This window comes from Anabrus simplex, chromosome X (assembly GCF_040414725.1).
Source record: "Anabrus simplex isolate iqAnaSimp1 chromosome X, ASM4041472v1, whole genome shotgun sequence".
Classification (NCBI taxonomy): Eukaryota; Metazoa; Arthropoda; class Insecta; order Orthoptera; family Tettigoniidae; genus Anabrus; species Anabrus simplex.
In genome coordinates this window covers 114,938,869-114,964,220 of record NC_090279.1, presented here as the reverse complement: position 1 = coordinate 114,964,220, position 25,352 = coordinate 114,938,869, and the positions used below count along the sequence as shown (strand labels likewise).

Below are 25,352 nucleotides of genomic sequence, written 5' to 3'. Positions count from 1 at the left end.
TCATTGTTCATCGTAAGTTTTAAGGGCTTGTTTACTTTTGCACCCTCTCCCCTCTCCTCCACCTTTCCGATCGGTAGGGCTGGTAACCACGCTGTTTTACACCACCACCATCGCCAGTGTGTTACCATGACTACGGAACAATATCTCCACGTCACTGATAGACCACTCAGCTGCTCTAACACGTCATAGCGACCCATTAAAATTACAAACAAGTGTGGTGGGAATTTTGAAATGATTAATTATTGAAAAATCGTAGATATATCCATGCGAAATTTGAGATCAACTGAGCCAGCAGTTATATATATCCTATTTGTTTTACGTCACACCAACACAGATAGGTCTTACGGCGACGATGGGACAGGAAAGACCTAGGAATGGGAAGGTAGCGGCCGTGGCCTTACTTAAGGTACAGCTCCAGCATTTGCCTGGTGTGAAAAGCAGTTCTATTATGACTTATTTCAAGTGGGGAAATAGGGGCATCTGGTGCTCACTTACACTTGACCATATTTTACAACTATTATCTACAGATCCTGAAGATCTAACAAAGTTGTATTTTAACACTCTCACATGCACACAAGGATGTAATTAGTTTCAAAATTTGTTTCACGTCGTACGAACAATAGGTCTTATGGGATAGGAAAGGGCTAGGAGTGGGAAGGAAGCGGCCGTGGTCTTAAGATACAGCGCCAGCACCACTGGTTTGAAAATGGGAAACCACGGAAAGCCATCTTTAGGGCTGCCGACAGTGGGGTTCGAACCCACTATCTCCCGGACGCAAGCTCACAGCTGTACAACCCTAACCGGGCAGCCAACTTGCTCGGAAAAGTAAGAAAAGACGGACAATAGGACGAGTGATTTCATACGAAGAAAGAAAGTTAAGATCAGAGACAATGAAGGAATACTGGGCTGACAGGAAAATGAAGAACCCCTTTTTATAAAACTGTCCGAAGTGGTTCAATCATGTAAATAAATAAATAAATAAATAAATAAATAGATTATTTAATGTTATTTCTTTTACGTCCCGGCTTTCGGAAACGGCGAAGTGCCGGAATTTAGTCCCTCAAAACATATTTTACGTGCCAGTAAATCTACCGACAGCGGCATCGAACCTGTCAACCTGAGCTCTGAGGTGCTCAGCCCTGTTATTATTGCCGTTATACCTGGAGCATTCTTCTACTGCATAGATTTCGTGAACACTTGCCGATATTGCTGACTGTGGTGCAATCGCGGCCGGCTTAGCGACATCTACTATATAAGCGAGCAGCTCCTCGCCTGCTCACAGCCAGTCTACAGCATGAACAGTTACTAGAGCAGCGTCGACGTCAGGATCTTCGTCAGCCCAACAACTCTCTCCCTTCTTTCTCTTCAGCGACGGCAGAATGGCGCCCAGCCGGATACCATCACGGTCATCATCTCCGGCAACGAGCACCATCTCGTCTCGATCCACTACTTCAACATCACGGTCCATCGTATCAACATCATCCTCCTCCTCCTCCTCCTCCTCATCATCATCATCATCCAACAGGCCCATTGCTATCACCTTACCAGCACGCTCAAAGACATATCTAGTTCTGATAGCAGGTTTGCCTCCTCAGAACAGCAGCAAACAAGCTGTCTACTCCATCATCAGTCGCTTTCTCCCTAGACTGCCCATCACTCAACTGGTAGCAATCCCGGAGGGTATCGTGGTTCAGTCCCCTGTCCCCATCAAGCAGCAGCTAGTCAACACCATCGGCGCCGCCCAGTTCGGACCCGGCGTTACTATCACCAGTAAGATCCCCACATCTTCCCTTACGACGGCGTCCGTGGTGGTACGTGGAGTGGACGTCTCGCTGACAGAGAACCAGATACGGGAAGAACTGTTGGGCCAGAAGTTACAGATCCACCGCGTGACGAGAATCAAGAATGACAAGGGCCCAACCTTCATGGTGAGAGTGTCGTCCAGCGACCAGGAGACGCTCCAACACCTGCTCAACGTCGGGGCGTTCATTATGAAGAAGAGACACCGCGTGGAGCCGTCCTTAGAGTTGGCAGCAGCAGCTATCGGCAATATATGAGACGGCAGACCGCAGCCATGAAGCAGAACGCTCTCCAACATCCACACATGGAGAAGAGAGATCTCACACCAAGCATGGTAAGTACCATTTCTTATTTTTAATGGACCCTACCTGTGAAGTGGAATGGTCGTCTGAAATAATCTAAATAGCATATTTTTGTTTCATTCAGAAATAAATTCGCCGAATCTTTCTGAACAAGATAAATATAAACTTCAATATCTGATTTACATCACTATATGTAGCAGCATACAAAGTGGAAGTGAACCCTACCGGCAAACTTGTTTTTTTGTTCTTTTGTTTTGCTACGGTTTACCGTCGCACTAACACTTCGAAGGTTTTCCGCGACGCAACGATGGGAAACTTTTTATCTCTTTTTTTAAAATTTGCTTTACATCGCACCGACAGAGATAGGTCTTATGGCGACGATGGGATAAGACAGAGCTAGGAATGGGAAGGAAGCGAATGTGGCCTGGTGTAAAAATGGGAAACCACGGAAAACCATTTTCAGGGCTGCCGACAGTGGGGATCGAACCTATCATCTCCCGATGCAAGCTCACAGCTATGCGGCCCTAACCGCACGGCCAACTCGCTCGGCACAGGAAACCATTTTCAGGGCTGCTGACAGTGGGGTTCAAACCTATCATCTCCCGATGTAAGGTCACAGCTATGCACGGCCAACTCGCTCAGTTACCGACACACTGAACGGCAACATTAATGGATCACTTGAATTTCCATAGGAAAAAAAAAAAAAGCATGTTAAATTGCGAAACATTTGTTTATTATTTATATTGATTATTTTTATGAAAACATATCTAAGTAACTAATGTTATCTGTCTGTTATTGCTACCCTTAGTTACTTAGACAGGCTAACAAAACAGATGTTTCACAATTTAACATGCTTTTTCTTTTGGAAATTCAAGTGATCCATTAATTTTGTCGGTCAAAGTATTGGATAAGTTTCTGGGATGTTGGTAGAGTATTTTTTTTTTAATTGCCGGTTTTCAACAGGGTAGTAAACCCGAATTATAGTAAAACTAAAAATCTTTACAGTACTTATTGAATTACATTGACATTGTGGTGTAAGTCGCTGGCGACGCAGTATTAACCTGTTTTAAATAACTCTATTACTTTTGCGTTAAGTTTACAACATGCCTAGTTTTGCAATCCCTACCATGATCATACGAAGAACGAGTACCAAGGCAATTAGTCAAAATATACTACGCCAAGTAAATGTGAGAACAGGTAGTTAAGTTTATATTCTCCACTGATGGTCTGAGCCTAGAATTAGATACCCACTTAATGTCCGTAATAAAAGACTGAACTTATATGAAAAAATGTGACAAAAGTTCCACACCACGGCAAAATCTGAAGTTGGTGATTTACAGGCAGCAAGGCCAAACAGAAAATAAACCTGTTCTCAAATCAGCTGTGTCCACTACTTCTATTTCGATCTTGATTTTTATCGTGTCCGGGGGAGTTGGCCGTGCGGTCAGGGGCGCGCTGCTGTGAGCTTGCATCCGGGAGATAGTGGGTTCGAATCCCACTGTCGCCAGCCCTGAATACGGTTTTCCGTGGTTTCCCAGTTTCACAGCAGGCAATTGCTGGGGTTGTACCTTAATTAAGGAGACGGCCGCTTCCTTCCAACTTCTAGGCCTTTCCTATCCCATCGTCGCCAAAAGACCTATCTGCGCCAGTGCGACGTAAAGCAACTACCAAAAATGTTATCGTGGAAAATCTGCTGAGCATACTTTAATGAGACATCACATTGTCCAATGCAGGAGTAGGTTTTATGGTGTGTCTTACTAATATAATAAGAATGCAGAGTCTGCCTGTACTATTGTTTCTGTCTCGATTTTGAAGGAGTGGAGACAAGGGAACAGGCCCCCTTAGCTACGCCCCTGCTACCTTGAAACATAATTTCTCTCTCTTCAGAAGTGGGAGTCCATTATAATCGTAACTCTGTCTTTCAGCATTCAGTCTGCAAGGCTCTGTGAATTAACTAAGTACTCCACAATCCTTTATTTCCAACAAGCTTTGTGGCCTCGTTTAGTTGCACACCTAGAGTCTAACCACCTCCCATTGATCTTCCTCTACTTTTCTTATCCTCCATGGCTGACTCCACTATTCTCCTAGGTCAACTAATCTCGTATATTTCTATCATGAGTCCACCACCAAAGCCAGTTTACACATAACAGCTTCATCCAATGAGTTCATTACTAAGATAGACCTTATCTCCTCAAGTCTGAGCCCTCTCCTGCCATTACTTCCCCCTCCCCCCGCTTGTGCCGGCAATCATTCTCGCCATCTTCATGTCCATTACTATAATCCTGGGTCCACTCCTGTACACCAGCGGATTTCCTCTAGGAGCCTGCTTCTCTCTTACAGCTTCCTTCAGTTTCCCTAACAATACTACCAACCCGGGGGAGAACATACATTCTAAGTATGTGAAATGACTGGCATCGCTTTAGTCTTGGAAATGCAAATTTTTATATACTCGCTGCACCTCTGCACCTCTTTTGAAGCTCCAAGATATTAGATTGCAGGTTTTCAGCACAGTCTGCCCCCTTTAATGGTTCCTTACAAGAATCTCTCACGCCTGCAAAATTTTAGCACATATTATTTATAGAACAATGGAAAGACGAGTTGAAACTGAGTCGGGAGTAGACCAATTTGGCTTCAGAAATGTAGAAAAACATGAAGCAATCCTGACTTTACGTCTAATCTTAGAGGATCGAATTAAGAAGTACATGCCCACGTACACGGCGTTCATACATCTAGAAAAGGTATTTCATAACCTTGATTGCACCAAGCTATTTGAGATTCTGAAGGTGACTGGAACCACATATCAAGAAAGAATAATTGTCTACAATCTCTATAAAAATAAACCTGGAGTGACAAGAATTGAGGGCTTTGGGAAAGAAAAGGCACTCCAGAAAGGAGTGAGGCAAGGCTGCAGTTTGCACCCTCCCCCCTCCTTTTCACTGTTTGCATACAACAGGCAGTAAAGGAAATCGAAGTGGAATAAGGAAAGGGAATTAAAACCCTGAGATTTGCTGATATTTTATCTGAGTCTGCAGAAGATAACATTCGTTATGTCTCCCGACAGTAATGTTGCATTTCAATTTGAGCTGTTGATCAAAAACAATTTGAAATATTCTGCTGTTGTCGAGTGAATGCACATGGTGTTTTCCCCACTGAAATTACTTTGAAAAACAGATTAACTCTCTGTACAAATAGGTATGCTTCTATTTACTCATTTTACTTACCAAAATGTATAAGTCCTCAGGTATGAAGTTTTATCAAGTATGACCAAACCCCCACCCTTCATATCTAATGAGTATCACCACATTTGTTAGCCACCAGTTGCTACTGGTGTTAACTGGTAGCTGGTTAAATATGACTTCTAAATATATTTTCATATACTTATTACCTGTCACAAACCCACACAGACTAAAATACAATTAACACGCAGTAAGTAACTGATTCTTGTTTTCTTTTATTGCAGTTATGGTCCTGTCGAGAGGACAGCTTGCAGAAGCTTGTTTCCACTTCAGTGGATGTGTGTGCTTATCACAGAGGGATGAGTTTGCATAGACTGACCTTGTGAATTACTGCACCAATGCGATATATATACACAGTTTGGGAATACCAATGCTTGTAATATAACCAAAATATGGTTAATACAAATGGGTTTCTCCATAATATTTATGGATACATCACATGAGTGAAAAGGTTCAATAAAATGTTGTATTTCACATTTTAATATTGTAAACATGCCTTTCTAATCCTTATACTCTAAATCTAGTTTTTTAAATTACTCTTGATGACGTTAAAAGACGCATAAAAATCAACGGGAGGCAATTAAATAATATCTGCTATCTAGATGACACTGAGAAAACTTGCTGACAATTTAGAAGATCTTTAATTCCTTTTGAGAAAAGGATCAGTGAATGCAACAAGGAGTTTGTCCCTGACATTCAGAAAACAAAACCAATGGTAATCAGCAGCAGATTGTGGATGGAAAGGATGTCACATTCCAAGTACCTAGCCCATGAAGAGGATCCGGTAGCAGAAATCAGAATCAGTAATGTAACAAGTATGTTTCTGAAATTAAAACATTTTGTGTGCAAATGTGACAGATTCAACACTTGTTTGTGTGTGTCGTGTTGCGTTTTACCAGGGCTGCTGTATGGTGTTGAAGGATGGACACTAGGACTTGGTCATCAAATGTGGATGGATCACAGAATATTGAAGATCCCATGGGTAGATCGTATCACTACAGAAGAGGTAATCCATCATGCCTGGAAATCACATGAAGTATTAAGATTTTCTTGGATGTGGAACCTGTGGATAGGGGCAGTAAAATACATTCATCAACGGTATTTATCGCCTGTTTGTCATGAGAGGCGACTAAATGGGATAACTCCAGAGGCTTTCAACTCAGGAGCATAAGTTGGCGACTACAAGCCCCTAGCTTTGTCTGACATTACCTCCACTTTTTTTTTTAAAAATGATATTTGTTCGTGCGTCGACCCCTATAGATCTTTTGCCACTACTTTCACCATATGATAGGAACCTGCGTGTAAGTGGAATTGCGGAAGTGTAGAGTGTTGAATGTAAAGAAAGGAACATTAAGGACGACACAAACACCCAGTCCCCAGGCGAGGGATATTAATCATTTACAATTAAAAACCCCTGAACCGGCCGGGAACTGAACCTGGGGCCGCTGGGTCACAGGTGGACGCGTTGCCCCCTACACCGCAGACCCGGACTTACTTCCACTTACTTGTGCCAGTCTCCTCGCTTTCATCTTTCATATCCGACCTCTCTTGGTTCACTCTTGTTCTCTTCCGAAGGTTCTTATTCTTTGAAGAATCAGACCTCTTCTGCCCCCCCCCCCCCCCAACTCTCCCTCCCACCTCCGATTAGTGTTAATCGAGGGTAGTTGTCCAGCTGCACTTCCTCTTAAAACAATAATCGCGACAACACACGGTATCTCCAACAGTGGTTCAACATCCATGATATGGCAACTCTGATACGGGAAAAGGAGAGAAACATGTCTGCACTGTGCATTACCAACAGCCAAGGTATAGTTTCAGTATTTCTATTCCAAACTGGAGTTTTCTCAGATAGCACCTTTATTTATTTTATTTTTTTGGAACTAAAGTTGCATTTTCTCATTAAGTGTTAGGACTATGGATTCTATTTTTCAGGAATTTTATATCACATTTTTAGTATTTTACTTTAGTATGTGGAACTGGGATTTTTGAGTTCTGAGTAATAATTTTCATTTCAGAGTCTTGAAGCCATTTTACACTTTTAATAATATAAAAATTAAATATTCACACTCAAAAATAAACTTGTGCTCCGTGTTTGTCTTGGGCTCACACCGCAGTACACAGCGAGCTCTCATACCAAACGCAACTCAACCACGCCAACAATAGTAAGTACATATTTAAATTAACACATACAATCCTTAGACATTCCTCCAATATAAAATATCACTCATACTCAATCTTATCTTCCACAGATAATCATAACACCAACGCACAGGTACAGATGGGAAAGGAGCTACCACCTTGGGTCTAATACCACTAAAATTTTATAAATGTCACAGGACAAAATGATTCGATTTTAACATAAAACAACAAGATTCCACACACAGCAGAGCTGTACATACACATTTTATCCCAGTTGTATCTACACGCATGGAACTTTCTTAACATTTTGAAAAGTGTTTATTCTATGCACATATATAAAGACAAAAATCTGTTATATAAATAATAGGATAATTTTGCAAGCTAATCATATTATTTAAGCTCAAAAGCATCAACCAAATATACAATCATGACAAAAGACTCAAATACAGAAGTCAACTGATGAACTGAGCAATATGCAAGATACGAACGTTTATGTGCATGAAGTGTTCTTATATATGCTGTTTTTAGTCACATATAGTTAGCTTTAAGTTAAGATACTGTTGTACAAACCAATTTTAAGTTTAAAGTACATTATTATAGACATATACTTACAGTGGTACACATGTCAGTTCCGATTTGACATGCCCCACTTGGACGTATTTAAACATTTATCATATAATTCCCCAGACAAAGTTATATCAATCATTGCTTGATGTACTACATGTGAATATATTGTTCAGCTGAGGATGACCCAAAACTGGGGGTCGCAACCGGTACTGTAAAATAATAATTATAATAAACAAGTATCGATAAGGTGGAATTCCTTTCCTATTTATAATTGTGTAATTCGTCAATACGGATATGAACATTATAGATTACGATAAAACATAGTCCACCGGGCGAGTTGGACATGCAGCTGTGAGTTTGCATCCAGGAGATAGTAGGTTCAAACCCCAATGTCGGCAGCCCTGAGGATGGTTTTCCGTGGTTTCCCATTTTCACACCAGACCTCTCTATGTCAGTGCGACATAAAGCCAATTGAAAGAAATATAATTATCATCATCATTTGGTATCTGTTACTTGTGCTGCTCACGACTTCTCATCAGATGCGTATACTATTTGTTCAGAGAACACTCTTCTTTCCTCATCAGGTGTTGCAACGGTGGCAGTGTAGATCTGAATAATATTGATGTTGCAGGGTGAAGCATTTAGTTTTATAGTCACTGTTAAATTTGTAACATAGAACCATATTGTTCAGACACTCCAAAACCACAACTGCAACACCATTACAACTGTCGTTTCTCAAAGAATACACAGTATTCCTTCCCCAGGGTTGCAAAATTACCACATCCTCTCCAGTGAGTTTCACAGAGTCCAAGAAATTCCTACCAAGAGAGCCAATTTCCTTCTCGATAACTGCAAGTTTCTCCAGCTGCAGAAGACCACAAACATTCAAAGTTCCAATCTTTCTAATGGTACACAAGGATAGCATGTCTCGTGTTTGTATTTGGCTTCTCCCAATCCTGCCTCCACCTGCTGATCTCACTGGGGCACTTGAAGCTCCAGAAAATTTTAAATTGAGCAAAGCCATGGGGTTGTCGATGAAATAATTACAGTGGTGGCTTTCTTTGCCTTCCACTGATCTACACATCCCATCGGCAAACCAATCCAGTTACATGCTGGGTTTGGGTGCCCAATCTTCTGGGTTGCTCAGTTTAACAAAGGCAGCACACACAGATAGTAAACTGAGGCAAGAGAGGGTAAGAAAAACTCTCTTGCCGAGTTCTTATATTCGCATGTCACCCCCATTTTTTAGCACGAGACTCAAGATGGAAGCATGGACTCATCGGGCCATTTCGGAGAAAAAGATATCCGAAGGCTTATTTCCCTGAACTCAGGACTCTAAAAAGAAAATATCAGTGTTCTACTTATTCAATAATATTTAATGAAAAGTAGCATAAAAATACACAAGTTAGGGAGCTAAAAGTTTTCAGTCTTACCTTAGGAGAGCTGAAGTGTTCATTGTGACTGCTGAGGACCAACTCATGTACCCTAAGAGGTATTTTATATTTACAGTAAAATATGACAAACCAACCAATATTTTGTTACAGCAGAGGCAATTCCTTTTTAGTTTTGACTCAGTTTGCAGTACAGAATTGACCTTAAATTTTGAGATTAATCTCCACATGCTATCTTGAGATCTGGACATTGACCTTCTACCTCTGATCCACAGAGGCAGCTATCTTTCATAAAAATACCCTTTACAGTATGAAGATGGGAAGCAATCACCACAAAAACTATGAACATATGTGCTATTTTTTGTGTTTTTTTTTTTTTTGCTTTACGTCGCAGCGACACAGATAGGTCTTATGGCGACGATGGGATAGGAAAGGCCTAGGAATGGGAAGGAAGCGGTCATGGCCTTAATTAAGGTACAGCCCCAGCATATGCCTGGTGTGAAAATGGGAAACCACGGAAAACCATGTTCAGGGCTGCCGACAGTGGGGCTCGAACCCACTATCTCCCGATTACTGGATACTGGCCGCACTATTGTCCATCAAATGTGAGTTATACCTGTCCTATGGTGACTTCTCTATTAAGTTGCGCGAAATAGCAAACTATTAATTTACAATTCACGCAACTTAATAAAGAAGTCACCATAGGACCATTGTAAATTAACAGTTCAATACAACCTGTTACTAAAAATAAAAAGCAACTTTCAAGGAAGATAATCAACACAACAGACAATTAATAAGAAACTTGAAGACTGTTATACACATCGATTTTAACATAAGCAAGATCAAGCCACTTAGTGTTTATACAAAAAGTGCCTAATTACAGACGTTTTGAAAGATTGTTAAATAAATTAAATTAGAAAATAAGTTTCTTAATATTATTGTAGACGCGAATTGTAATTTAGGTACCTACCTTTATACAAACGACATCACTAAAATCCCTCCCCCCCTACCCTCCCTAAATTTCAAGCGCTTTAAGCAATAGTTATAAGTTCCCATGGGAAAGTAATTTAAGATTTTATTTCAACTAAGCTATTGAAAGACAACTGGAGATGCCCACTAAGTGGTCAAAACATGTCCTGTATATGATAGTATTTTTATAATTCTGCCAAAAGGCAAGAAATAAAGTATCGATTAGGTGGCGTTCTAAATTAATTTGTTTAATAATTTGTTGATTGAATTCATCGATACGGTCATGAAGTGGACAGCTTGCAATGCCTCAGAATCTCAGTAACAACACGGGGCGTCAACAGAAATGTAATCGTGCACATACGAAGTGCAAGAGCTAGCACTTGCTATATGACACATTAAAATATAAGTCACATGGGATGGCTCAGTTAAGTTCCTCACCTTAAGTACCTTCCGACCAGTTGAAGATAGCGATAGGCTGTTTTCACCCAAGTGAATAACAATAATCTGCACGTGAAGGAACGTTCAATGTGTATGTCATACTTGAATAAGCACCCAAGGAAATGGAACTACCCTAGTTCCTATTACATAAAATAATAGGTGTTCGTAAAGAGCCACATTAATTCAAGGAGGCATTTATTTCTATGGTGAGACGTGGTAACGGTAACAAAGAATATAGCAGATTTCAAATATGGCACCAATACTTCAGCGGTGGTGATGGTGGTGATTTTTGTTTTTAAGAGGAAGTGCAACTGGGCAACCATCCTCTATATAACACTAGTCAAAGAGAAAAAATGGAAGGGATCTGACACTTTGAAAAATGTAAGTATCAGCCAAAGAAAGACAAGGGCCACGAAGGGCGTGGAAATGAAAGATTCACTAAGCCTCAAATGCTTTAATACCATCAGGGTCGGAAAAGAACAAGAGTTGACCAAGGGAGGTCAGATAGGATAGATGAAAGTGAGGAGCCTGGCACAAGTGAAAGCAATGCTACAACTCAGCTAAGGGCCCCGTGGTCGCCAAACCCTGCTCCCAAGCGTGTCCCTGAGGTCCCTTTTAGTCGCCTCTTACGACAGGCAGGGGATACCGTGGGCGTTATCCTACCGCCCCCACCCACAGGAGGAGCCAATATTCCAAATGTTCAAAATGACATGACAATGCTGACAATGCAACTCTCTACAACCTACTATGTGATAAAAACTATGTATCCTTCCATTTTTAAAAAGCAGCAGCAACTTAGTATCACTGTCTTGGAACTTCTTAAAGAATGGGACGTACGCTGCATGTTCTTCTGTGTGCCCCTTATTGTTTCAACCAGCCAGAAGATACTTGTTTAGGTTGGCCACATCGCATAGAAAGAGGAGACATGAACAATCTCCACATCTTCAGACAGACAATACTAGTTCTTCTACATCCTTGTCTTCTCAGTCCCCGATGGCCTCGTTCAGCTTCCCAGCTTTATGAGTAGGTGGGCTTGAACACTCATTGAGGGCCATCTTGACAGGTCTTCAGACTCCAAGTGGAAAGTGTGGGATAAGAAGAAAGCCAGATAAAAGACACAAAAAGGGAAGGGACAAAAGAATAAAATGACATATGACACAACATAAAAGATGAAAGGAGTCTAATGGGCAACATTAAAAAAGTCACACTTGCTATTCAGATTAACCAACCTTTGCTAGTGCTGGTGCATTGGAAGATTTTTGTCCCCTCTCATTAACGCATTAAAAAAAAAAAAAACACTTTAGTCATATAAGGAAACTGAGTTGGGGGAAGATCAATTTGGCTTCAGAAGAAATGTGGGAACACGTGAAGCAATCCTGACTTTAGGTCTGATCTTTTTTTTTTTTTTTTTGCTATTGGCTTTACGTCGCAGCGACACAGATAGGTCTTATGGCGACGATGGGACAGGAAAGGGCTAGGACTGGGAAAGAAGTGGCCGTGGCCTTAATTAAGGTACAGCCCCAGCATTTGCCTGGTGCGAAAATGGGAAACCACGGAAAACCATTTTCAGGGCTGCCGACAGTGGGGTTCGAACCCACGATCTCCCGAATACTGGATACTGGCCGCACTTAAGCGACTGCAGCTATCGAGCTCGGTAGGTCTGATCTTAGAGGACTGAATTAAGAAAGACAAGCCCAAGTACATGGCGTTCATAGATCTAGAAAAGACATTCGATAATGTTGATTGGACCAAGTTATTTGAGATTGTGAAGGTGTTATGATAAAAATAAGAAATTTATTTCTCTTCCACCTATTCAGTACACCTCAATATGTTAGAGTTAAGTCCTCGTTAAAATAAGAATTGGGACATGTTTCGCTCTTTCTTATGGGGCATCATCAGCCATATCATTACCTCAAACCATATCAGGTACCTGGTTAAAATTGATCTAAAATCTACTACAAAATTGAATTAAGAAACTTACGTACCATGTTAGGTACCTGGTTAAATGATGATGCTTGTTGTTTGAAGGGGCCTAACAACTAGGTCATTGGCCCCTGGTACAAAACGTAATGACAAATGACAAGTTCAAAATCATCCACTGACCAGAATAAAAAGTGTGATAAAGAATGAATGGATATGAATTTAAAACAATCAGTGGATTCGACCCAGAAACTATCATAAACAATGGTATTACTGACCAAGGGACTGCTTATAAAGCACAATCCTGAATCGAGGATGTTTGTTGTCTAAAGGGGTCCACAATCCAGGTCAACGGCCCCTCATAATGGTACTTATCGCTAGTAAAGGAGAACCATGGTATTTGTCATGTTGCGGTACTAAGCGTAAACTCCCGGTGCTCCGCACACTATGGTACTACTTACAAGTATTGTACGTCGCACAGGTAACAAAGACCTATGGTGTTTCTCACATAATGGCTCCACTCATAGGCAATGCAAACCCATGGTTTTCCTCACCTAGGTGTACTAATCACAGGCACCGGTAATCCCGTGGTGTTCCTCATATAGTGGGTACTAACAACAGGCAACGCCCAGACCCGTTGTGTTTCTCACAATGATATTAATTACGGATACTAGAAACCCAAAGTGAACAACTCTCTGCTGCTACTAATCACAAACCTATTGTGTTCCTAACATAGTGGTACTACTCACAAGAAAAGGCAACCCATGGTGTTCCCAGCATGATTGTATTAATCACAAGTAGTTTCATGGTTCTAATACAATCATACCTTGTACCTGCTTAAAAATGATCTTACTACAAAATTACAAGTAGTTCTACTTGAGCTCCTATGCTGAACAATTTAATAGAGAACAACTTAATGAGGCTGTTAAAATGTCATGAGACAAAGTTGCAGGTTTAATAATAATAGTTTTATTTCATTTCTGAGCCAGATGTTATGACTGTTTTGGATGTCCTTTGAGTTGTGTTTTGTAATGTTTTTTCTTTGAGTAGCCTTAAACATTCTTTTCATGAGGATTTAACTCTAACATAATGAGTTGTATTGAATAGGTGGAGAAGAAATAAATTTCTTACTTTTATCATAAGATTACTTTCAATATGGATTCGCAATGATTTTCATTACTTGTAATGTCAAGGCCAACCTGGCTAATACAAATAAAAACAAGTATCAGAAACTCACAACCAAAATCAGTAAAATCTCAAAGGATATCCAATTCTTAAAAGAATGTTTAAGGCTCGGTCTGCTCAAAAGAAAAAACGTTCCAAAACACAACTCAGAAGACATCCAAAACAAACTCAATAACATCTGGCTCAGAAATGAAATAAAACTATTATTATTAAACCTGCAACTTTGTCTAATGACATTTCAACAACCTCATTAAGTTGTTCTCTAATAAATTGTTCAACATAGGAGCTCAAGTAGAACTAATTGTAATTTTATAGCAAGATCACTTTTAACCAGGTACCTAACATGGTATGGAAGTTTTTTAATTCAATTTTGTAGTAAATTTTAGATCAATTTTAACCAGGTACCTGATATGGTTTGAGGTAATAATAAGGCTGATGATGCCCCATAGGAAAGGGAGAAACATGTCCCAATTCTTATTTTAATGAGGATTTAACTCTAACATACTGAGTTGTATTGAATAGGTGGAAGAGAAATTTCTTACTTTTATCATAAGATTACTTTCAATACGGATTCGCAATGATTTTCATTACTTTTATTGTGAAGGTGATCAGGATCAGATACTGAGAATGAAGAATTATCTACAATCTGTACAAAAATCAGTCTGTGATGATAAGAATCAAGGGCTCTGAAAAGGAGGCAACAATCCAGAAAGGAGTGAGGCAAGGCTGCAGTTTGTCCCCTCTCCTTTTCAACGTTTGGATAGAAGAGGTGATAAAGGAAATCAAAGAGGAATTTGGAAAGGGAATCAAAGCCCAGGGAGACAAAATTTAAAACCCCGAGATTTACCGATGGTATCGTTATTTATTTACATATTTTACGCCCACATTGGAGCACTTAAATCAATACATTTGAGTTAATTTCTTCTTTTTCTTCTCTCAGAACTTTCTCATCCTCTCCGACCTGGAAGCCCTTTGTGTGTCCGATATAGTATATTGTTTCCGTTCAATTTTTTTTTTCAGTTTGAGACTTATGCTTTTGTTCTTCAAAATCCTCTTCTCTTTTCTGTCTTTGATTTGTTGCCGAGTTATACCCAATTCTTCCAAATCATCCTGAACTTCTTTGAACCAATTATTATTGATTTTATTTTTCAAAAAGTAATCAAATAGTTGTTTCAATATCCTGGTGTCTGGTAATCTTGATATGTGACAGAAAAAGGAAATTCTTTTACGCATTGTAGATATTATTGATTCACATTCACGATAGACAATGTTGTTATGCAACAATCTCCACTGCCCATCAACTTGGTGTTTTTTATTAATAACTGTTCTAAGAATTCTTCTATCAGTTTTCTGTAATTTGTCTGTTGTAGATTTTACATTTAATTTGGATAAAGTTTCACTAGCAAACGATGCCTCTGGTTTAACTACGGAATTATAGTGTTCAGTTTAGCGTTTATCGAAAGAGTATTTTTTATTTTTATAGGTTGGCCAGGTAAGTCTTCGTGCTTGTTTAAATTTAGTTGTTCTGTGTTCTATTGCTTCTTTTTCATTTGTGTTCCATGTTATTATTTCCCCAAGATATTTGAATTTCTGACCAATTTTAATCTCTTTATTACTGTTCAGTTGAATAACTGGTAAATCAACTTTAAAAGTTGGCATCATTTCTGTTTTTTCAAAAGAAATTTGTAATCCCATTATTTTTTTTTTGCTATAATTTATAGTTGTTCAATTTGAAATTTAGCCTCTTCTGTTGTATTTGCAAGTAATGCTAAATTGTCCGCAAAAGCAAGGCAGTTGAGTTTAATACTTCTACCGATCGTGATAGTTGATTGGCATTTCTTGTTCTGTTCACACATAACCTTCTCCAATGCCCAATTAAATAACAATGGTGAAAGTCCGCCCCCTTATCGAAGTCCAGTTCTTATAGTGAATGATTCTGATAATTCACCTCTAAATTTAACTTTTGCCTTCGTATTTTTAAAAGTCATACTAATGAGGTTAACAAGTTTTTGGTGCAATCCAAATTCTTTAAAGCTTTTTAATAATGATTCACGATGAATACTGTTGTATGTTTTTTTAAAATCTAGAAATGTGATGACTAGACCCTTACTTCGAACTCTTTGGTGCTTCATTATCCATTTTAAACTAATGATCTGATCTGGACAGCTTCTACCTGGTCGAAATCCTTCCTGATATTCTCCAAATTCTTGGTCGAGTTGTTCTTGGATTCTTGTGCATATAATCTTGGATAAAATCTTGTATGTAATATCAAGCAAGGATATCTCCCGATAATTATTTGGATCGGAGTGATCACCTTTCTTATGCAGCAGGTGGATTATCGCTGTATTCCATTCCTCGGGAAGCTTCTCCGTGTTCCAAATATCAATGATGTTTTTATGTAGGTTTTGAATAGTCTGATCATTAGCATTCTTCCATATTTCTGCTACTATTTGATTCTCTCCTGCTGCTTTGTAGTTTCTAAGTGCATTAATTGCTGTTTTCACTTCATTGTAAACTGGTGGTATAATCTTTTGTAATGGAGTTTTATTTTTTGGGTTAGGGTCAAATTCTAAATGTTCCACAGGATCCTCACAATTAAGTAACTCTTTAAAGTATTCTGCAAGTATGTTAGCATTATCTTGATTATTGTGTGCCATTTTTACATTTCTTAACATAAGTGTAGGAAGGGTAAACTTAGATTGATATTGCTTGAATGTTTTGTAATAGTCTCTTGTTTTATGCTGTTTGAATGTTTCCTCTATAGTGCTAAGCATTTCCTTTTGACAATTTCTTTTAATTGTCCTAATTTCTTTAGCTGTTTGTCTTCTGGCATTAATTAGTTCTTCTGGAGATTTTTCTGTTTTCCTCTGTTGATCATTTAACCATGCCTTGTGTCTTGCTTGAATTGCTTTATCACATTCCCTGTTCCACCACGCATGTTTCTTTCTCCTTTTAATTGGAGCAATTTCTTCAGCTATGGTTTTAAGTTTGTTGATCATCGTCTCCAATTTGTCATTTAAAGGTGTTTTGGATCTCTCTAAATATATTTTATTATTTATTAAGTAACTGAGATCATAATTTCTCCTTGCTTTGAGATGATTATGTTTGTGTTTCTTTTTTGGTGTTTACTTGATTTTTATTTTTGAGATATAATGATCCGAGTCAATGTCTACCCCACGGAGGACTCTGATATTATAAATTTCTTTATGATAATCTTTATCCATAGCAACATGATCAATCTGAAACTCTCCCAATTTTACGTTAGGGCATTTCCATGTCATAAGTTTATGTGGTCGCCTCATGAATCTGGCGGTTTCCAAAATGAGTCCATGATCTGCACAAAGTTCAATTAACCTTTGGCCATTTTTGTTCGTTAATTTATGAGCTGGCTGTTTTCCTACAACTGTGCGATACTTCTTTTCTCTGCCTATTTTAGCATTGAAATCTCCAAGTAAGATTTTCATATGCTCAACAGGGATCTTCAATAATATGTAATCAAGTTCTTCCCAAAAGTTTTCAACTACTTCTCTATCTTTATTGTTTTTTTCATTTGTTGGTGCATGGACATTTATTAAAGTATAAGTTTTATTCCCTACTTTAACGGTTAGAAGTGCCATCCTCAAAGAGTTTGAAGAAAAATCTTCAATTGAGTCTATTATGCTACTATGAACAAGAAAACCTACACCAAATTGGGGGACATTCTTCATTACTCTTTGTCCTGGAGGTCCTCTGTAGAGAGGATAACCTCCTGATTCAATTGGGTCCAGGTCTTTGCAAAAAGATCTGGAGAAATTGCTGAATGGTATGGACAGACTCTTGCAGAAGGAATACAAGATAAAAATAAATAAGTCCAAAAGATAAGTAATGAAGTGTGGATGAACAAAGTCAGGTGATGTAGGAAATATTAGACTAGGAAATGAAATTTTAAAGGAAGAAGTTGAGTATTGTTACTAGGGTAGTAAAATAACTAACAATGGCAGAAGTAAAGAGGACATAAAATCCAGACTAGCACAAGCAAGGAAGAGCTTTCTTAAGAAAAGACATCTGCTTACTTCGAACATTGATATAGGAATGAGAAAGATGTTTTAGAAGACTTTCTTCTAGAGCATGGCATTGTATGAAAGTGAAAGATGGACAATAATCAGCTCAGAAAGAAAGAGGACAGAAGCTTTCAAAATGTGGTGTTACCGAAGAATGCTGAAGGTGAGATGGGTAGAGAGAATTATGAATGAAAAGATAATGAATCGAATTGGTGAGAGGAGATTGATTTGGCTAAATTTGACCAGAAAAAGAGATAGAATGATAGGGCACATCTTAAGACATCCAGGACTTGTTCAGTTAGTTTTGGAGGGAAGTGTAGGCAGGGATAGACCAAGGTACGAATATGACAAGCAGATTAGAGTTGATGTAGGATGTAATATTTATGCAGAAATGAAAAGTTAGCACAGGATAGGGCATTATGGAGAGTTGCATCAAACCAGTCTATGGACTGATGACTCAAACAACAACATATTCGGAAATATAGGAACATCGAAAGCAACATGTAAGAGGATAAACACAATTACAGATCAGTGTGGTAAGAGGAAAATGAAAAAGAGTAAGTACAAGCTCCACATCTTCCTATACAGCAGATGTCTTCTCAGCCCCCAAACACGTTAGTTTCTGTTTCCCAGCTTCATCAGAAGGGCAGGTTTCAACACTCTGGCATCTTCAGTCTTGATGTAGGAAGTATAGGATAAGAGAAAAGCTGGATGCACACATGAAAAGGGAAGAGACAAAAATGAATACAGATGGATATAGAACAACTGGTTTTAATAAGGTGGGAGCCAATTTACTTGAAGACAGCAGTGTATGGAGATGTGCACATTATCCTTGCTCTTTTGTATTTTTCTTCCTGTATCTCCCACATCCCACAATGACCAGTCTTTGTGTTTATGTTATTACACATTTCTTTTGATGTTCCTATCTTTCTATACATGTTCCTTTCCATTACAAATATTAACTTTCGCTTACCTTGAACACCAACACGCACTTCTGATCTGTGTATGTTAACTCAAGGTTATTTCTATGTTCCTTGTACTTCTCCCATATCTGGAACCACATGTCCCACCTCATCTGCTGTGATAAATGTACAACAGCTGCAACTTGCACCTTGCTTTTTTCTCAACCACTATCAAATGGAGAACAAGTGGTCTCACAAGTTCTCCTCTCAAATTTGTAAGTCACTAAAGCATGGCAAGATTTACACCTTTCAATGCATAAATTTTGTGTACTTCCATTTACTGAAGGGCTACCAACAAATCAACAAGCAATGGACAATTCTTTCTAAACAAAATAGTAATGATAAATGTAAAGTAACACTGCCTAATTTCAAAATTAGTTCAATGAAAATAATTTTAACTTATACATGCTTTGGTGCACTTTCATACTTAGATGCCTCACTTTTGGTTTAGTGTTGCAAACCATGTAATTTAATAGAACAAAGACCTTAGTTTAACACCTTGGTTTAAAATTAAAATTTTCTGCATTTCTTAAGAGAAAAATATAACACTTTTTTTAACAGCTTATATCATTTGTTATTCAGAAAAGTAACACATTCATTCTGTCAAGCTGTGTTCTCTTGAAGGCCGTTGAACAGAACAGTGTAATCTATGTCTGCCTCTTAGTCCTGTTTCCTGATGTGAGATAAAATTACACGGCATGACCTAGGTGTAACAGGAATGGCTTATCCTTCGAGAAACACATCGATGATATTATAAATAAATCTTTCAGAGTACTGGGGTTTGTTAAAAGAAATTGTAAAGATTTCAGTAATATTACATGTGCCAAAACACTGTTTTGTTCCCAGGTGAGAGCCCTCTCTAGAGTATGATTGTGAGGTGTGGTTGCCGTATCACAAAGGCCACATATACCATCTAGAGAGAGTACAGATAAGGTTCATGAAGTGGATTAGTTTTGGATTCCTGGGAATGCCACACTCTTCAAGCAGGTATGAAGAATTTGTAAAAATTCTTGGAATGAATATGCTAGCAACGCAAATGGAATGTTAGCAACTAAATGCTTGAAGAGTAAAGTGGACTGTCCAGCTATACTGGGTTGATTCCACTTCATGTTCCAAGCAGACGAACAAGGCAGAAAAGTCTTTTTTTTTTTTGCTTTACGTCGCACCGACATAGATAGGTCTTATGGCGACAATGGGATAAGGAAGGCCTAGGAATGGGAAGTGGTCGTGGCCTTAATTAAGGTACAGCCCCAGCATTTGCCTGGTGTGAAAATGGGAAACCAAGTAAAACCATCTTCAGGGTTGCCGACAGTGGGATTCGAACCCACTATCTCCCGGATGTAAGCTCACAGCTGGAAATGTACATTCCACCTGCCCAAATGTAGGATGGTTGCACACGAGAATTCTTGGTTTATGCAAGCCCTTAGGGCCATCAGCTGGAAGGGTCAATCAACAGTTTTCACCACCTTTGCACTGCAATTCGGAAAGCTCTTCTCAAGGGTGGAACGTGATAATTTTGTAAATTATTATGTGAATAGTCTGTAAAAAACATGTGAAGATGTATATCTGTATATATATTATTTAATTTTCTATTACATCACCTGTAACTGGGACACCCTGTAGATGATAAATATATTCTATTCTATGGCTGGATGCCTTTCCTAATTCCATCCTCAGTAGAGGAACTAACAAAGATGAAATGAACGACAGTGAATGAAATTGGGTAAGGAGGTGGAGGGAATTGACTCTGGGCTATGAACAGGAACTGTCCTGGCATTTGTCTGGAAGAGAAAATGGGAAACCACAGAAAACCTTTCTTAGAACAGCCAATGGTGGAGTTCCAACTCCCTCGCCTCCCGAATGTTCCACAGCCGCAGCGCAATAACATACGGTCCCTCCGTTCAGTACGTGCACCTCTGTAAGTCCTCGATTCTGTCTGTCTGTGAGGACTAATCTCAAGAACCACCGGATGGATTTTGATGTGTTTTTCACCATTCTCTTGAGGATTTCTCAAGAAAGGTTTATGTATAGAAACATTCATCTATGACCAAAGGAAACCCAGCAGTAACAATATCAGTCAACCAAGTTGAAAAAAAAAAAAAGAAAAACGGCCATTCCTGCACTTCTTTAACTACACTGGCTAAACTGTTAAAGATACGTCTATACTATGTGGGTAAGAACTAATCAGCATAAAAAGTTCTGAAGTATGGGAACGTAAATACCAGCTTCAGAGTGACCGAGTAGATTGTGAGCCAGCACCCAAGCTATCAACAACATTGGCAAGCATTCATTGAAACTGCTACCATATAATAATAATAATAATAATAATAATAATAATAATAATAATAATAATAATAATAATAATAATAATAATAATAATAATAATAATAATAATAATAATAAGTTTTCCAGGGATTTTTTTGTTATCTATACAAAATTTATGATAACCCATCCTGCCGAGACGGAAAGCGAATGTAGGTTGACGTACATTGCAGTTGAAAAAGTGTGTTTACCACGTAACAATAAACTGACCAACACAGCAATTTTTGAATGTCACAGGACAAAGAAAATATGACTTTACAAAGACAAATTCACTACCCAGGTTCAAGTCAGCACACACAGGGGTCGACAGTGAAGAAGCTATTCATTACCCTATAGAATTTCTGAATTCGTTACATTCTTCCAGCTTGACACCACACAAGCTACCAAGCTCGATAGCTGCAGTCGCTTAAGTGCGGCCAGTATCAACGCCACCTAGATTACAAAGCCTACCAGCTCTCTGCTCTGAAGCTGGTGACGTCACTATCAACAGGCGAACGTGAGTTCCGTGGTCGTATTGTCGAGAGTGGTGTGCACGTGGTGTTTGATTTATCAGTGGAAATATTCTTAACAGGTTATTGCTGTTGATATAATAATGGTTTTTAAGTGCTGTGTCCCTAATTGCAGAGGGAATTACGATAGTGCAAACAAAGTGCATGTTTTTTAAATTTTCCCAAAATGAAGATTTGAGGAACAAATGGTTAAGAGGCATTAAGAGGAAAGATTTTGAACCTACAAAGAATTCAGTGGTGAGTACAGTTATTGACTTTATTTATCGTGGCATACGTTATACTGTTCGGGACAACCAGTTTCCCTCCTCCTCAGATATGAGCAGGTTTATAGCTTATAATTATTATAAGAATAAGAGATTCAGCAATGAGGTTATGTCTAGATGATATAGGTCAAGTATCTACATTACTTACCCAACCGTGTAGTTAAACCGACTCATGCAGATAAAAAGTGACGTTCTGTCATTCCCTGGGTTATTACAGAAGGTTCTTAAAACAGGAGTAGGTACATTTAGGCCTATCAGGATAATTTATTTGGTTATGGTAATCTACCTAGCTAATGCCATGTTTTTAATTTTCAACAGGTGTGTCACTTACATTTCATGGAAAATGACATATTGTGGGAATCGAAAGCTGTAGATTCAAAGACTGGGAAGACCTTAACTGTGCCATTAAGTAAACCACAGTTAACTAAAACAGCTATACCATGTAAACTTCCAAACTGCCCATCATATTTAAACAAGACATCCACATTCCATCGAGATGCACCATCAGAAAAGAAAGAAATGCAAGAAGCAAGAGCATTACAGTCAGCTATTGCCAACAGTTTAAACACATTAAGTGAATTCAGAGAAAAATATTCCTTTCAAACATTTGATGACTTACCGTAACTGAGAGATTAAGTTATGTAAGTGTTGATGTTAAATGGTCAGTTGTAAATAAGAACCAGAGTGTTATTTTTCTGTACATAGATTCTGACAAAGTGCCACATGATATTGTATATATAATTATTGATGGAAACCTCAGTGTTAGTGTATTTTTAGGTGGTTATGAAATTAACTGTGAAGATATTCCTAAAGTAGTGTCTTCTATTCCAGAAATAGAAAATATCATGAAAACCTGTCAGAGTTTCATGTTAGAAAGAACTAATAATCATCAGTGTAGTGATCTCATTGTGCAACTCATGGACAACTTAAATTGTGGAGAAAAAAAGCAAAAAAACTGTTGAATTCTTAAAATCCCAACTTCAGTTATGTGTTACACAACCTGAAAGACATAGGTTTGACTCAAATGTATTGATATTCGCATCTTTACTGTTTTTCATATCAGCCCATGCATATAAATTCTTAAGAAGTTATGGATGTATTATTCTACCTCATCCAAACACCATAAGAAAGTTATGTGGATATGTGAATGTTGAACCTAGTAATGAAAACTTTTTGTCATACATGAAAGATAAGGTACCACAACTAGAGGACTATGAGCATGTAGTATCACTCATGTTAGATGAAATACACCTAAAACCATACTTAGATTATAAAGGTGGTAATGTTGTTGGTATGGCATATGATACAGCCATGCTTGCTACAACAGCACATGTGTTTATGGTTCAGGGTGTTGTTTCCTCTCTCAAGGATGTGGTTAATATTTTGCCTGTCAATAAAATGACTGCAGACAAATTGTTTGATGTAACAAAAAATGTTGTGGTTGGCTTGGAGAAATTAGGTTTTAAGGTAATTTGTATAATTACTGATAACTCTATAAATAGGCGAGCTATTTCTAATTTTGCAAACCCACCTCAAATGAGTATTGTGTACCCCCACCCAGCTGAACCTATAAGGCCATTATTCTTTTTAATTGATGCTGTCCATATATTTAAGTGCATAAGAAATAATTGGATAAATTTGAAGAATAATGGCTGTACATTTGTCTATCCTGATTTCATTGAAAGGGACAACACTAACTATGCTTCATTTTCTGCTCTTCGAGGTCTGTTTGACTCAGAAAGTCATAAATTGTTAAAATTTGGATATGGTTTGAGTATTAAGGCTGTATGGCCATCAAATTTAGAGAGGCAAAATGTCAAGCTTGTAATGCAAGTGTTTAGTGGTCATATTGCGAACAGTCTCTTAAAGCTAGGTCTTACGAACAATCTCCAGAACTACGAAGGCACCGCCAAGTTTATATAAATAATAAACAAATGGTGGAGTATTGTAAATGTAAAGACACCACTCAAAGGATTACGATCAAGGGAGGAGATGCAGAAACCTTTAACTAACAATCCATCAGATGAACGAAGAAATTTCTTGAAACAGTTTCTGCTTTGGCTTGATGATTGGGGAAATATGAATTTACCAGGTAGAACACTAATAAAAGAGACTCACTCTGCTCTTAAATTAACCACTTATGGTTTAATTGAATTGGCTGAATATTGTCTGTCTGAGCTCAAAATGTCATATCTTCTACCTGGTAAGTTTCAAACTGATGCGTTGGAAGCAAGGTTTGGCTTATATAGGCGGTTGTCTGGTTCTCAGTATCATGTTTCTGTTAGACAGATATTTGAAGCTGAAAAAAAATTAAGACTTTCAAGTTCACTGCAACTATCTTTAAAGCATGGCACCTCCAGTAAGCTAACCATAAGCAAACTAAATGTAGATGAAGAAGATTATCCACTCCATAATGATTGTTTAGAAACTGAACATTTCAAGCACATAAATGTATCTGAAACTGATTTGAAAATATCTGATTCAGACTTGGCAGTGCTGACGTATGTTGCTGGCTATTGCTGTTATTCTATTTTAAGGAAGCTCAAGTGTCAAAAATGTTCTGAATTTTTAGTACTGGATAAGAAATTGGCATGTGGTAAAGAGCATGAGTTAATCACAGAGTTAGATAGGGGAGGATTAAAATATCCTCAGGAATTGCCAGTAATGATTGTTATGTATACATATGTGTTCATGCACAAGCTGTTAGGTGAGGAGAACATTGAAACCTTTTTTAAATTAAAAAATCAAAGGCCAACAGCTTTGAAACTGATATCTGAATTAATCTGGTCGATTGATGAATTTGTTATGTATCAGTTTTGTACACAGCATGAATGTAAGGAGGTTTGGGGAAAAATTACATGGACTTGTATTAATATCCTGATGAACAATTATTGCAAAATGGTGAACAATAACAAATCTGTCCAAAAAAAACATATTGGTAAAAGAAAGTTGAGTACTATGACAGCAAAACAAGCCCATGTGTTATCAGAAAGAAACTAATTTAATTTCCACACTGTTACTTAAAAGCTCCTGCACATAAACATTGTAAATAAAATGTTCATGTTATTAGATTGTGGAAAATAATTTTAGTTATGTGGGCTTATTATAATTTGTTTAGTGATAAAGTATTATTTTATGGTAGGCCTATATTTTATAAGTATAGAGCTATTAGGTTGTAGATACTTCATTATACAGTATTTTTGTATGAAAAAACTTGATTTGCTTACATTTTAAGTCTGTTATAATTATCATAATTGTCTGTTGTAGTCTAATTATTGTGAAGAATAATTCCAATGGTAATATTTTCAT

At 38.2% G+C, this 25,352-nt stretch overlaps 2 protein-coding genes across 3 annotated transcripts in view; one reads left to right on the top strand and one right to left on the bottom strand.

The window, feature by feature from the left end:
* LOC137503384 (sarcalumenin-like) overlaps positions 1-25,352 on the bottom strand; it is a 262,108-nt gene that overhangs the window by 202,588 nt on the left and 34,168 nt on the right. The window lies entirely within an intron of this gene.
* Positions 1,270-5,829, top strand: LOC137503068 (uncharacterized). The gene is made up of 2 exons (XM_068230499.1): positions 1,270-2,134; positions 5,563-5,829. Exon 1 carries the CDS (start codon positions 1,380-1,382, stop codon positions 2,055-2,057), a length of 678 nt encoding a protein of 225 aa, XP_068086600.1. The 5' UTR covers positions 1,270-1,379; the 3' UTR covers positions 2,058-2,134; positions 5,563-5,829.